At 38.8% G+C, this 16,165-nt stretch overlaps 1 protein-coding gene across 1 annotated transcript in view; it reads left to right on the plus strand.

The window, feature by feature from the left end:
• Positions 1–16,165, plus strand: part of RAB2B (RAB2B, member RAS oncogene family) — a 52,877-nt gene that overhangs the window by 22,202 nt on the left and 14,510 nt on the right. Inside the window, exons 3-4 of the mRNA XM_082264601.1 lie at positions 13,415–13,482; positions 15,745–15,827. Coding sequence (XP_082120727.1) covers positions 13,415–13,482; positions 15,745–15,827 — 151 coding nt within the window. The remainder of the gene's footprint in view (positions 1–13,414; positions 13,483–15,744; positions 15,828–16,165) is intronic.

Raw genomic sequence — 16,165 nt, forward strand, 5'->3', positions numbered from 1 at the left:
CAATTCTTACTTGTGTTTTCCCATCTTTATATAGTATGTCCCGTGATAATCTTCAAAATGTTCTTGCAATGTACTGCAGCTATGTATGTTTACTTGTTTTAATGTTACCCTGTCTAATTCTATTTAGAATCTCATTTGTAATGCTCCAGGTAAGACTGGAATTTATTTAGAAGAGAAGGTCAATACTAGGGATCGACCGATTAATGGTGGGGCCAATTAACGGAGGCCAGTGTTCAGCTTTTTTGAAGTATCGGTGTCGGCCACAAGCTTGTCGATATGACCGATATTGCTAAGCGGTTGTAACGGAGCGATGCGTGCAGCTACAGGCATCACCCCGGTACCGTTGTTTAGAGCTGACGGACGGCTTTCTTCTAATGTCAACTGATGTGGCTGAGCAGCTGTTCGATTGTCATTACAAGGAGCAGGAGGGGACGTTGCCCGGGTCTCCCGTCCCACCAGGAGATCCAAATGACCGGCCAGCACGTCTGCCGGCTGGCTGAAGACCCGAACAAAGCCACATTCGGCTCTGTTTGGATCTCTCATGTAAAAACTAGAAAGCGACGTCATGACATCACATCTGGGTACTGGAGCCTTAAAGGCACCAGATTTTTTTTTTAAAAAATTAGATCATTCAAAACAGCCAAACCTGGCGTTTTTAAGGTCAGATGAGGGGTTTGGGGTCTTTTAGACCAAAGATCCCTCCATAAAAAGTACTTGTCACTGCCTAATACTGTCACATGGGATGTTTACATTCCTTGTGACAGCAATAAAAGTGATCCAACATTTTTTTTTCTTAAAAGGCCAGTGTAAAAAAAAAAAAAAAAAATGTTTTTAAATGTGCAGAATATTGGCTATGGGCCTGAAGGGTGGCCCGGATAATCAGTATCTGCCCTGAAAAAAGATATCGGCTGATTCCTAGTCAATACTATAATTTTTAGTCAAACTGGGACTTGAGTTTATATAAGAAAATAAAAAAATTCCAGGAGTTGAAACTGCATTTATTTTTCAACATACTCCCCTGCAACGTTAATACGCATATCCCAGCGTTTTAATTAATGCTTGGAAAGCTTCAGCATAGAAAGATTTGTCAGTACACCTGAACCATCCTAAGACAGCCTGCTTCACTACGTCATCAGTGCTGAAATGCTGACCTCTGAGGAAATCGTTAAGGGGTCCAAACAGGTGCAAATTACTCTGAACAAGGATCGGGCTGTAAAGGGGATGTGGCAAAACCTCCCAGCAGAGTTGCTGTAATGTGCATAGTGCGGTAAGCAGTATGAGCTTGCGTGTTGTCCTGGAGAAACAGGACAATTTTACTGATCAAACCAGGCTGTTTTTTCCACAAAAGGGTGTGCACATCACTCAGAACACAACAGTATTTACTGTTTATAGTGGCACCACAGGGTAGAAAATCCACATAAATAACGCCACGTTTGTCCCAGAGAACACTTGCCATCGCTTTACCTGCAGACACAATTGTTTGAAAGTTTTTTGGTGGTGGTGATGCTTTCACTGCACTAACATTGTTGTCTAATATATTGATTAATGGTCTCTGGATTGGCCTACAACATTTTTGCCTCCATTCAGTAATAGGACACACTTGCCACTTACTACTGTGTTTAGTACCGCCGTGCTAGCATCCTTTTCTATTCCTGTAAAATGTAAAAAATTATTGAATGCCCTTCATGTGTGTGTGTGTGTATGTATGTATGTATGTATGTATGTATGTATACCGCGGGTAAAATTAGGTATTGAACACGTCCATCATTTTTCTAGTTAAATATTTATATTTCTAGGAGCTATTGACATGACATTTTCACCACATGTCAGTAACAACCCATGCAATCCATACATACAAAGAAACGAAAAACAAATAAGTTCAGAAATTTAAGTTTTGTAATAAAATTGTGTAAAAATTACACATAACTAAACTTCTTAACATGTTTTTGTTTTTGCTTTCTTTGTATGTATGGATTGCATGGGTGGTTACCGACAGTGGTGAAAATTTCATGTCAACTGGTTAGAAATTAGGATAGTTCCCGACCTTCAATTGCATTCAAAATCAGTTGCCATGCTCATTTGACTACTCAGGGCCTAGTCTTGTTACTTTATTCTTCTCTTCTGGGAGCCTCTAACACTTCATCACCCTCTTACTGAGCACGATGGGAGTCAGATTTAGATGTCCTTCAATCCCCTGAGGACTGGCCCAAAATGTGGCAGGCCCCTTTCCATTCTTCCCATAGCGTCATAGCCCTAGAGAATTTGTTCATAGTTCTGTCAGTAAAGAACTCTCTCTGAGGATCTGAAGAAAAAAAAAATAGAATTGTTGCTCTACATAAAGATGACCTAGGCTATAAGAAGATTGCCAAGACCCTGAAACTGAGCTGCAGCACAATGGCCAAGACCATACAGCGGTTTAACAGGGCAGGTTCCACTCAGAACAGGCCTTGCCATGATCGACCAAAGAAGTGGAGTGCACGTGCTCCGCATCATATCCAGAGGCTGTCTTTGGGAAATAGACGTGCGAGTGCTGCCAGTATTGTTGCAGAGGTTGAAGGGGTGGGGGGTCAGCCTGTCAGTTCTCAGACCATACGCCACACGCTGCATCACATTGATCTGCATGGCTGTCATCCCAGAAGGAAGCCTCTTCTACAGATGGTGCCATGTTGAACTTCCAGTAACCAGTATGTGAGAGTGCGAGTGATAACACCAAATTTAACACACCTGCTCTCCATTCACACCTGAGACCTTGTAACACTAAAGAGTCACATGACAACGGGGAGGGAAAATGGCTAATTGTGCCAAATTTGGACATTTTCACTAAGGGGTGTATTCATTTTTGTTGCCAGTGGTTTAGAAATTAATGGCTGTGTGTTGAGTTATTTTGAGGGGACAGCAAATTGGATAAAATCAACATACTTAAGCACACAAATCGTAACAGTTCTCATTTATTGCTAATATACGTTTTGCATATATGTGCATGCTACACAAATATACCAGTATTTTCCAAGGGACTTGTCAAAAAGATACTGAATTCTTACATTTTTCATTATTTGCAATGATAGTCTGAGTGCTACATATAAGGAAAATGATACATAAACATTCACCTTATGCATATATCATAATTAGTTGAACACTAGTAGGCATCCTAGGGTTGATATAAAGAGGAAAGCCAGCTCCTGCGGTGACAATAGATCGTAGGGAGAGCACACCTGATCAGGGTAGCTGAAAAAAAGGTATATATACAGGTGTATAGGAATATAATATGACCTAATTGAAGGCACCAATCCAACAAAAATGATCACTAATTGCTGCCCATTTAAATGTGAGTCACATTAAACTTAGTGCAAAAGGATTAAGTAAGGTGCTGTAGAGAAAATAATAGTAATAAAAAAAAAAATACATATAAATAATATAATGCAACTCCATTTTAAACCTGTGAGAAAAAAGACATTTATAATAATCAAGTCCAATGAAAATAATACAAACGTGCAAAAGATTGTGATTATAAATGTGAAGTACAGTCCACATATCGATGAATAGTGCTCTCTTCATTAATTGACCACAACCACTATCACGCATGCTTCTTCATATTTATATTGTGCTCCACCACATGAAATGGCAAGTAAATATGCTCACCAAACTTCCCTGGTCCAAAGGACCACAAAGCCTTATCCGGTATGGGATCACCCAAGCTGTCTGAAAATCCTTCTCACAATATCACCATGCACTCCAATACCCAATTTCCTCTCCAATGGCCAGTATCCTATGCACAAAAGGCAAAGAAGTAGGATAATAGTGCAACCCTGTTTATTAAAATGTATCTCCGAGTGAAAGAACAAATGGTTGGCAGCTTACATGAATGGTGCCTGGACCGGCACCAGCTTGAGTAGCGTGATATTCCATCCCACATACAAACTCATTTGACCAGTCTGCCCCTTTCGCTCCGCTCGGCTGCCCGGCGTGCATTCTATTGGGTAGCTGGATGTGACGGCAGTGGTTATCAGGAAGTGACGTTAGAAACCAAACCTCCTATTGTGGTGGAGCACAATATAAATATGAAGAAGCATGCGTGATGGGGGTTGTGGTCTCTGAGCGGAGAGCACTATTTATTGATATATGGGCTGTTCTTCATTTATATTCACAATCTTTTGCATGTTTTGTAGTATTTTCATTGGACTTGACTAATACAAATGTCTGTCTTTTTTTTCTCATGGGTTTAATATTGAGTTGCATTATATTATTTATTTGTATTTTTTTTATCACTATTATTATTAAAACTACGGCACCTTACTTTATCCTTTTTTGCACTAGGTGTATAAGAATATGTACAATATTCACACATGGGCCTTATTCAATTGAACTCAATCTCATCAATGAAAACACCACCTATCTACATGTATCCTAAAAAGATTTAAATCCCTTCAACTGCTGTCAGATAATCCTCCCAAATATGTTCATCCAAAGTTAGATAAGTTGTTACAAAATAGATGAAAAAAAGATAGTCAAAGATAGCACTCCCAGATGATCAGAGATCTCCCATCTAAAGTAAACAAAGGCCACAAGGGATGCAATTTGTGAGATGTTCACAAGAAACGTTTGTTCAAAAACAATGCATATCCAAATCCTCTACTACTCACCAAGGCACCAAGCATGGGGACATAACAGCACCCTCAGGTTCCAGGCAGGTGATGTGGTGTTTGCCAACATTCCCGTTTTTTATGTGCTCCCCCCCCCCCCAATCAGCCTTTTGACAATCAGCCTTTTGACAATCAATATGATAGTGGTCAAATACTGTTTCATTAATACCTCCAATAAAAGCCCTTCAAGTACACTATCAGACAACCATTGAGAATGATTTTACAAATGCATAATAAATGCATTCTCCTAGGCATGGCATGGAAAACAAAGTGGTGTCAGAGTACGAGTCAATGTAGAGAAAATTTACAAACCTGTATATAGGGGGATAACTACTATAAGAAAGGCTTGAATCTCATTGCCTCATTCAAACTGGCATATTTAGTGGCAGACAGTTTTATAGATCCATCTCGCCTCACTCTGTAAAAGTTTTTTTGTCAACATCTCCTCCCCTTTCATGAGGAGGAACATGATCTAATGCATAGAAATAATCTATCTAACCTATCTATCTTGCACAATGATTGTTTAATCGACGTTTCGACGAGGCACAAGCTTGTCTTCCTCAGGTGCCTCGTCGAAACGTAGATTAAATCGTCATTGTGCGTTCACCTTTCAAGACCCGTGAGTGCCACTCTTTTTTTGGTTTATATTCGCTACAGTCTCTGCTGTGCACCCGTACCCATTTTTTATCACCGATTTGTGTGCAGTGGTAGCCCCCGGATAGTGTGTGTGTGTGTATGTATGTATGTATGTATGTGTGTGTGTGTATGTATGTATTTTATGTATGTGTGTGTGTATATACCGTGTTTACCCGAAAATAAGACCGGGTCTTATATCAATCTTGGCTACAAAAAACACACTAGGGCTTATTTTCAGGGGATGTCTTATTTATTTACGGTATGTACAATGACGATCTTAAAGTGATTGTAATCCTAAAACAAACAAATATCCTGATCCTTTAAAGCAGTGTTTCTCAACTCCGGTCCTCAGGGCACACTAACAGGCCAGATTTTAAGTATTACCTTGAGGAGATGCAGACTAGAATACTGCAATCACTGAGCAGCAAATGATATCACCTGTAATATATTTCAGTTTTCTTGCAAACCTGGCCTGTTAGTGTGCCCTGATGCCCGGAGTTGAGAAACACTGCTTTAAAGCATGATAGACAGCACAGTGCTTGTGCTGTGTTATTTAGCCCTCTCTATGTTCTAAAAAACCTGTAATAAAATGTTAAAAAAAAAAAGTTATCACCCCCTCTCTCCTTGTCAGCTCAGGAGTCAGCATTATGGCATTCTGAAATCCCCAAAAATAAAGCTTGGATAAAGCCCTTGTAAAATTATGTAATTGATTTTGTAAAAAGATTATGTAATGTGCAGTGTGTCTCCTTTTGTAACTTTATTGTTGAAAATATCTTATTTACAGCGCTGCTGGGCACTCACATGACCCTCCTGGAGCTCTACTTTCCCTCTCCGAATACTGCAGAGGGAGGGGCTGAGATCAAGAATTTTTTCTAGGGCTTATTTTTGGGGTAGGGCTTATATTGCAACCATCCCTGAAAATCATGCTAGGTCTTATTTTCGGGTGGGGCTTATTTTCAGAAAAAAAGGGTATGTGTGTGTGTGTGTGTGTGTGTGTATATGTATGTATATATATATATATATATATATATATATATATATATATATATATATATATATATATATATATATATATATATATATATATTAGTGTATGTATATATAATGTGTGTCTATTGCAGAAATGGTTTATTTAAAAAAAAAAAAAAAAGTTTTTTGTATTTTATACTGGGTGCCCAAGCCATTGATTTTAAAAACAGGCCAAGTTAAACAGAGATAGATAATTAGCTCTGTGAAACTGGTTAGCCATATTTCCTTGTGCTCTTTCGTATATATCTATAGAATGTGCCCATAGAGTGAGCCCTGTTGGCAGGATCTGATTTAGGTCCACACTTCAGAAATGAATGTAAACTTCACAGTTTTTGCCCCATGTTCATTTATTTAAGAGGAGACTGCAAAGTTTAAGCCCCATATTCGGTTATCAAAAGGTAATACTTAAACTTGACATTGGTTTGTATTTAGACTGTGCAGTCCACGCTGTTAATTATAAATGAGTTTGATATATTTTTGCTAGCTTGCTGCATCTGCAGTGACCCAAGGATATCGCATTGCAGTCCTTTTTATTGTGTTTGTCTGGTTTTTGCAACTATAAAGTTTGTAGCACAGGGACTTGCAGTGCTCCTTTGCTAAGTTTTGTAAGCAGTTCTGAAAAAGTGTTACAGAATCTAGGAGCCAGCAGAAATGCAGCTTTGACTGGTGAACTGTGCAGCTCCCTATATCCCCTAAAGCAGCCATACATATGACACACACACATGACATCCGCAATATATACGGTTCCCCTAACCCTTCCTAACATGGATACAGCGGTTATAGATACAGTTATACACTTCTTAACTAGTTCTCTCTTACAGCTCTTTTACCCACACCTATTAACCTATAGCAGCAACAGGGTATAGTGATTATGGCTAATCCTAACAGCATCTGGGCATAAGAATAAACCTTAAAGTATATCTAGCCAAAACTTCTGCTTTTTTTTTTTTTTTTCTAGGTAGAGGTCAAACGTGACATGTGCATTAGGATCTTCTACACTTAGACCTTTTATCTGAAGGGTGACCTGCCATACTCTTCAAACTGTAGGATCCATTGTTCGTTTTGTCATCAAAATTTTATTTAGTTTTAGTCAGTCTTTTGACTAAAATGCTATTTTATTTTTAGTCCTATTTTAGTCATCTGAATTGTTTTAGTCCTAATTTTAGTCGACTAAAATGTAATGGGTTTAGTTAAATTGTAATGCGTTATTCAAGTGTTTCTCTAGAATTGCCAAACTCATTATATACTCCTGGAGTAAAAATCGAATAACATGTTGTTGTTTATGGTATTACCGTTTTAAACATGCACTACAGACACAGGTTTAATAATTGTGATCTTAATGTCTTTTAAAAAAAAAAACAAAAAAAAAACAAGGTTTATAAACACAAATATTGCTTTTTGACAAACCGAAGTACAACTTTAAAAAAAAAAAAAAAAAACTCTATTGTCTGTAATGCCATTGCATAGACTACCAGAATATATTAAGAAAAAAAAAAGAAAAGTTCGTTCTGGTCATTAGAGTGGTTTGTCCAGTCCTAGATTTGGCCCCCTACATGTATGACTAAAATATGTGTGATAATTTCTGACCATCAGCATGGCTGTTAGGATTGTCTGTCTAAATGCACGCTGCAAAATTACATTTGTACTATGACAAGCTATGGAAAAAAGTTTGATTGACTTGGGTTCATACATTATCAAAATGAACACTTCTTGATTTTAAAGTTAAACATTCTGCTTTGTTTACCAGATGGATATGTACACTGACACATGTTCACCTACACAGGTTGAACTGGATGGACTACTGTCTTTATTCAACCTTACCTACTATGTAACTGTATGGAACTATGTATATTCAATGGCCAAAAGTATGTGTGTCACCTTCCATAACCACCTGAGCTCTGGAAGATTTTACCTCCTTCATGACCAGGCCATTTTTTGCTATTCAGCACTGCGCCACTTTAATTGGTAATTGCGCGGTCGTAAAACACTGTATTCAAACAAAATGTGTATATATATATTTTTTTTTTCACACAACTAGTTTTTGTTTGGTGGTATTCAATCACCACTTGGTGTATATTGATTGGTTTGCGTGAAAGTCATAGCGCCTACAAACTGTGTGTGTGTGTATATGTATGTGTATGTATATGTATATGTATATATATATATATATATATATATATATATATATATATATATATATATATATATATATATATATATATATATATATATATATATATATAATATATATTGTGTGTGTGTGTGTGTGTGTGTGTGTGTGTGTGTATATGATAGCTATATATATTTTATTTATTTATACTACTAATGGCGGCGATCAGCGACTTTTATAATGAAACTGTTTAGTGCAGTGGGCAATCTGACACTAACTGACGCTGGGAGGAACTGTCTAACTGGTACTGACCTCACCAGTGACATTAATACAGTGATCATTAATAATACTATACACTGTCACTGTTCTAATGCCACTGGCTGGGAAGGGGTTAACATCTAGGGTGATCAAGGGGTTAAAAGTGTACCTAACTATGTGTAAAGTGTGCTGATTTTTACTAATGATCTTTCAGTTTCTCATCCCTGCTTTGCTCCCTCTGTACAGAGCTCAGTGTTTACCAGCTATGTCGATAAGCAGGTCCCAGCCATAAATCAGTGGCCGGCACTTGCTGAGAAGCTCCCACTGTGCTTGTACACATGTGCGCGTCCTAAACCTGGAAGTAGGCCGCAATGTACGGGTATGTCGCTTTGCCTACAGCGGCCGTTTGTCTTCAGTGCATTGTTGGTGGGCGGTTGGCTAGCGGATAACATTGTGTGTTTTTTTTTTTTTTTTTTTTTTTTTTGCTGTGCCCATTGTTAATGACAATTTAAAGCGGTATTATACCCAAAACAAAAATGTAATATACTGCAGCTCACCGACCATTAAATGGTGGCTGCACTAGTTTTCATTTTTTGGACTTTTTTTTTTCCCCTCCGTTTTCACCTGATGATCTCGCCAGTAACGCACCTCCTGTATTAGAGTGCCTCCACTCTGAATGAAGGGGCACAGGAGACACCTTTTTGGACAGCAGCATTGTCTGCCTGGTGAAGGGGAGTGTTCGATGTACTAGCAAATTTTAAATCTAGTAACAAATTGAAGCCAAATTCCAGTTTATACTTTTATAATCAGTTGCAGCAAACATTTTTTTTTCATTTTGGAATTTAGATTTTACATTAATTTTACATGTTAAGCACCTCTACTAGTGTTAAATGGTCTGTCTCATCCTTGTAACTGCAAGAGAAGAGAAAAACAATAAAAATAGATGAGAGAGCCCAAAAAGGCAAACTAATACAGCCTTTACATCTAAAGTAAGAATTGGTAAACTGCAATATAATAAATGTTTCCTTTTGTTTTAAGCTCCCGTTCCCGCCGGTGCGGCTTTGAATTCACGCTACTTCAGTGCGATTTGCACTGCTGATTTCATTGCGGCTTGCTACGTCATACAACAGAAGTCTGAGGGAAAATATGGTGTTAAGCACTAACAAAACCGTGCAATGAAATATAAATAAATACAGGTCCCTCTCAAAAAATTAGCATATTGTGATAAAGTTCATTATTTTCTGTAATGTACTGATAAACATTAGACTTTCATATATTTTAGATTCATTACACACAACTGAAGTAGTGCAAGCCTTTTATTGTTTTAATATTGATGATTTTGGCATACACATGAAAAACCAAAATTCCTATCTCAAAAAATTTGCATATTTCATCCGACCAATAAAAAAAAAGTGTTTTTAATACAAAAAAAGTCAACCTTCAAATAATTATGTTCAGTTATGCACTCAATACTTGGTCGGGAATCCTTTTGCAGAAATGACTGCTTCAATGCGGCGTAGCATGGAGGCAATCAGTCTGTGGCACTGCTGAGGTGTTATGGAGGCCCAGGATGCTTCGATAGCGGCCTTGAGCTCATCCAGAGTGTTGGGTCTTGCGTCTCTCAACTTACTCTTCACAACATCCCACAGAATCTCTATGGGGTTCAGGTCAGGAGAGTTGGCAGGCCAATTGAGCACAGTAATACCATGGTCAGTAAACCATTTACCAGTGGTTTTGGCACTGTGAGCAGGTGCCAGGTCGTGCTGAAAAATGAAATCTTCATCTCCATAAAGCTTTTCAGCAGATGGAAGTATGAAGTGCTCCAAAATCTCCTGGTAGCTAGCTGCATTGACCCTGCCCTTGATAAAACACAGTGGACCAACACCAGCAGCTGACATGGCACCCCAGACCATCACTGACTGTGGGTACTTGACACTGGACTTCAGGCATTTTGGCATTTCCCTCTCCCCAGTCTTCCTCCAGACTCTGGCACCTTGATTTCCGAATGACATGCAAAATTTGCTTTCATCCGAAAAAAGTACTTTGGACCACTGAGCAACAGTCCGGTGCTGCTTCTCTGTAGCCCAGGTCAGGCGCTTCTGCCGCTGTTTCTGGTTCAAAAGTGGCTTGACCTGGGGAATGCGGCACCTGTAGCCCATTTCCTGCACACGCCTCTACACGGTGGCTCTAGATGTTTCTACTCCAGACTCAGTCCACTGCTTCCGCAGGTCCCCCAAGGTCTGGAATCGGTCCTTCTCCACAATCTTCCTCAGGGTCCGGTCACCTCTTCTCGTTGTGCAGCATTTTCTGCCACACTTTTTCCTTCCCACAGACTTCCGACTGAGGTGCCTTGATACAGCACTCTGGGAACAACCTATTCGTTCAGAAATTTCTTTCTGTGTCTTACCCTCTTGCTTGAGGGTGTCAATGATGGCCTTCTGGACAGCAGTCAGGTTGGCAGTCTTAACCATGATTGCGGTTTTGAGTAATGAACCAGGCTGGGAGTTTTTAAAAGCCTCAGGAATCTTTTGCAGGTGTTTAGAGTTAATTCGTTGATTCAGATGATTAGGTTAATAGCTCGTTTAGAGAACCTTTTCATTATATGCTAATTTTTTGAGATAGGAATTTTGGGTTTTCATGAGCTGTATGCCAAAATCATCAAATATTAAAACAATAAAATGCTTGCACTACTTCAGTTGTGTGTAATGAATCTAAAATATAAAATATATGAAAGTCTAATGTTTATCAGTACATTACAGAAAATAATGAACTTTATCACAATATGCTCATTTTTTGAGAGGGACCTGTAATGGTGTATTAAATATTGCAGTGTAGGAACTGGTTCCTATTTGGGGTCGCAACAGACCGTGTAAAAACGTAGAGAGATATGAAATAAATATTTCTAAATATAAAGTTGCGCTCAACCAAAATACACTCAAATTAATCAGATAAATATAGTTATAAATATAAAGTGCATTTGTGAATATATTCTTCAAATCCAAAAATATGTGCAAAAATGCAAACTCAAATAAATATGCAAATAAATAAATGTGACTATACAAACAATTCACATTGATTGCAAATAATAAATTAGTGTGAAAGTCCACAATATATATTAGTGTTTAAATAGGTGACAGTCCATCGGATAAAGTCCAATATAGATTGTTATAAGGAAATGAATCAGCAAGGAAATAAATCAGCACTTGTTATTAGTCTCCTACACCTCCAAAAGAAAAAACAGGATCACCCGGTGTGCACTAGAGGCTTACCAGATGGCGCAGACCCCTTGATTATAGGGGGTTGATTCAGGCAGGGAATCGCAAACAATAGATATCCGGTATTCCAATTGGCATCTCCCATACACCTCCAGATATCCACCTATATGTCTCCTTATCGCCGGTCATGATTCTCTTAAATACCGTGACCAGGAAAAAGGACTCTCATAGTGAAGTATGTAGTAGGAAGCAAATTTATTTAAAATCGGATGCACTTACATTTAGAAACCTTGTTTCAAGCAGAAGGATTACAAAAACCGCGGTCTCCGGGTGAGAACGCCACTTCCGCGTTCCACTGGGACCCGGAAGTGATGAGGTAGCGTGATTACAGTCCAAACGTCCCGACGCGTTTCGTCAGCGCGTAACTGACGTCATCATGCATTTGTATTTGAAGAATATATTCACATACGCACTTTATATTTATAACTATATTTATCTGATTCATTTGAGTGTATTTTGGTTGAGCGCAACTTTATATTTAGAAATATTTATTTCATATAACAGAAGTCTATGCAAGTCGCAATGAAATTGACAAAAAATAGTGCAGCATCCTTTTTCTAAGTTGCTGTGACCTGAGTCACTGCGATATGAACAGTTCCATTGCCAACAATGGGGTGTGACTTGTCATGCAATTTGGAACTGTCAAATCGCATGACAAATGGCTCTGGTGTGAACAGGAGCTTAAAACCACATGGCTAAAAATAAGGATCCTAAGGATTGAGCCTAATGACATTTTGTGCATTTCTAGCCTTGTGGCAACACTTTCTATTTCAGCTTGTTACAACCATTGTGCGTAAATCCAGGTCAATGAAGATCTAGGTAGATGAGCTTGTTGTGGAGCAACTCAAGTGGCCTGCACAGAACTTTGACCTGCAACCCTACGGAACACCCTTGGGATAAATTGGAGCAGCTACTGGGAGGAAGAGCTTTTTTTTACAACTTATGTACCTGACCTCACAAATGTGTTTTTGATGGAATGGCCACAAATTCCAACAGACGTTCTACCAACATCCTGTGGAAAGCCTTCCCAAAGTAGAGGCTGTTGTAGCTGCAAAGGAGTGCCAACTCTTTATTACTGCACATAGTTTTGGATTAGGATCTCCAACAACATCATATAGGTGTAATTGTTGGGTATCCACAAGCTACATAATGAGTTACATTTTATTATATTTTTATACGCATTTCTTTTAATTTTATGGTTGTGTTTGTTTTTTTTTCTCCTTACATTCTGATCGACCCTTATGGACCCTGTAACATTCTAACTTTATCACTTCAAGTAAATGACCACGCATCTCTGGAGCGACCAAAGGGTTTTTTCGGGGTAAAAAGAAAGAGCCTAGAGCCCTAGACCTTTGCTAAAACAAGTTTTTAGCAGTCATGTTTCCATTATATCAGTGAAAGCTAAAAGAGAAAATAACCAAACGAAAACATTTTCAACTAATGTACTTTTTTTTTTTTTTTTTCAGGGGTTGAGTTTGGTGCAAGAATGATAAATATAGACGGGAAACCTATAAAGCTGCAGATATGGGATACGGTAAGATTTTTTTTTTTTTTTTATTCATGCACAACATAGGTCTCAAAAGATTGTATGCTTTATTTTAAGTATAAATTAGAAAATAAAATTCCTGCTGTCTTCAAAGCCTAAGTATACCTACAAAAAAAAAAAAAGCACATGGGACAACAATACTTACCTTCAGTGCCAAGGTAGGTTTATCATCCGAAATAATTAATACATGACAGTGGATTCCCAAAGCACTTTGGGTTAGCCTAAGTGACCGCATAGCTACAACTCCTTGTCTGATTAAAATTTCCTCCTGAATGGTCTCCCCGTTAATTCTGTCAGAAATGCAGAGCTGTCTTGTCCTTAAGCTTAGCCAAAAGACAATTGATACCTTGCTGTTCAATCCAGCAAAGGCAATGTGCTGTAAGCACACAGCAGAATATTGAATACTGAATGCATTTCTTGCAGAATAAACATTTTTCTGTACTTGCAGGTTCTTTGAAGGGATAACATTTTGGTAAATGGGGATGTATTGCAGAGGTGTACTGAATAGTTTTGTTTTTTTCCATGACATACACTTTACGTTTTCAATAGAATGAGTAATGTTCGTATTTAGTGGTTCTAAAGGCGTAAGGTTCTATTTACCCTAAAGCGGTTGTAAACCTCAGACATGAAATATGAACAAAGCATATCCCTCTACAGTGTGTAATTGTCTCAGTCCAGAGCAGTAAGTGGCATTTCTGTCCGCTGCCTTGTTCCTCTGCTATTTGCAAGAGTTAATTCTGACAGGTTTTCCTGACACCAAGAGGAAAAAGATGACAGGGGAGGGATATCCAGCGCACATCCTGTGATTGACAGCCTCAGCTCTGTTCCTGTGTGCTGTGTGAAGGGGGAGGGGTGTCCATTCCCTCCAATCTGCTTTCAGAGTTTTTCTTACTGAGATCTACAGAGTGTAACTTTCAGCTCTCGTGCCCTACAAATACTTACCTGGCTCCTTGTTTGATCCAGCGCTGGGCCTGAGAGCAGCTCTGCTGCTCTCGCTCTATCCTCACAAGCACAAAGGCAGCAGCGGGCACCATTGGCTCCCGCTGTTGTCAATGAAATCCTGTGAGGAGGGAGCGGGGGGGGCCCAAGCTGTGCTGTGTGCATCTATGGACACACATAGCCCAGCTCTGGAGCAAGCCTGCATGTCTGCCCACATAGCAAGTGGCTTACCATGGGGGCAGACACAGAAAAGTCGCCAGGAAGTCTCGGGCAAAGTTGCACCATAAGTTGTGCGACTTTCAGGTCGCAGTAATGTGAACAGAGCCTTAGCCTGTGAAAAAAACACTAGATGCAGGTGCTAAATATCATAAAACATAAATATTTAACGAGTTTGTTAAATAACGCTTTTTTTTTTTTTTTTTTTCTTTTTTTTTTTTTTTTTAATGATGTCTCCTTTTTTTTTTAGATGTCCTAAAAGTTATTTTAGGCAAAAAGGCATGCAGTATTTATCTCAGCAAATTGACCCCATGTGTTCATCAAAACAGGAAGTCAGAGGATGTATCCTACACAGGGGACACAAGAAAGGATCCAACCCTTCTCTACGGCTGCATTCACACTTGAGCGTAGCGTTTTACCGCGTTTTTTTTACCGCGATTATCAGGCGTTTTTTTCAGGCGTTTTTGGAAGCAGGCATTGAAATCTATCAAAAACGCTGGTAATCAGCCCAAAAAGAAGCTCATGTACTTTTTTCAGCTACAGGCGTTTTGCAAACCGCTCAGATGTGAACAGGGACCATTTAAATGAATGGGGTTTTACTTGTTGGGCGTTTTGGAACGTTTTTTTTTTTTTGCGTTTTTGGAGCTGAAAAACACTCAAAAACGCCCAGGTGTGAATGGAGCCTACTGCATCTAAAACTCAAATGTTATGCATGGAATTTCACCAATGCAGTAGATAATAGGAACTGGGCATGGGGGTGATTGGTGATTAATTAAAAAAGCTCACTTTTGGGTCCATTTTAGTGAGTTATTGACCTGGAACAAGCATGCAGCCAGTAAAGTGTGAAGTATGTTGTAGGTCAGCAGCTTTCTAGGTAGAGCTGCCAGGGTCAGAATGTCAGCCTTAGATCTTGGAGTGTTCAGAATGGCTCCCTTATATTTATTTCCATAGAAGAGGCTGATGCATTTGTATTTACTGGGTATCTGATGCTTTTTATTTTCTTTTTTGTAATATACTTCATATGCAATATCATCTAATCTTTGTTGTGGTCGGTTAATGCTTATCAAATATTCCATCTTCCTTTATTCTACCCAGGCTGGACAGGAGAGTTTCCGTTCTATAACCAGGTCATATTATAGAGGTGCTGCAGGAGCGCTCCTTGTATATGATATCACTAGGTAAGAGAAAATGACAGAAGCAACCTTTGTAACACTGGCACAGTTCTCTCTTCTGGATCATATTATGTAGGGGAGATTTACTAAAACTGGAGAGTGCAAAATCTGGTGCAGCTCTGCAAAGAAACCAATCAGCATCCAGGTTAATTTTTTTTCTTCTTTTAAGAACCTTTTATTGAGGTTTCAACAGTGTACAAATAAAATGCACAAAATATAAGCACAAGCCAAATGCAATAACGTGATTAGCAAAAAGTATTAATCAAACCGTAACAAGTGTCCAAGCGGTCAAACAGCAGATAGATCAATAAGTAAACTATGAAACTTGTATAAAGAAACTGCGA

The sequence above is a fragment of the Pelophylax lessonae genome (genome assembly GCF_965119305.1).
Source record: "Pelophylax lessonae genome assembly, chromosome: 1".
Lineage (NCBI taxonomy): Eukaryota > Metazoa > Chordata > Amphibia > Anura > Ranidae > Pelophylax > Pelophylax lessonae.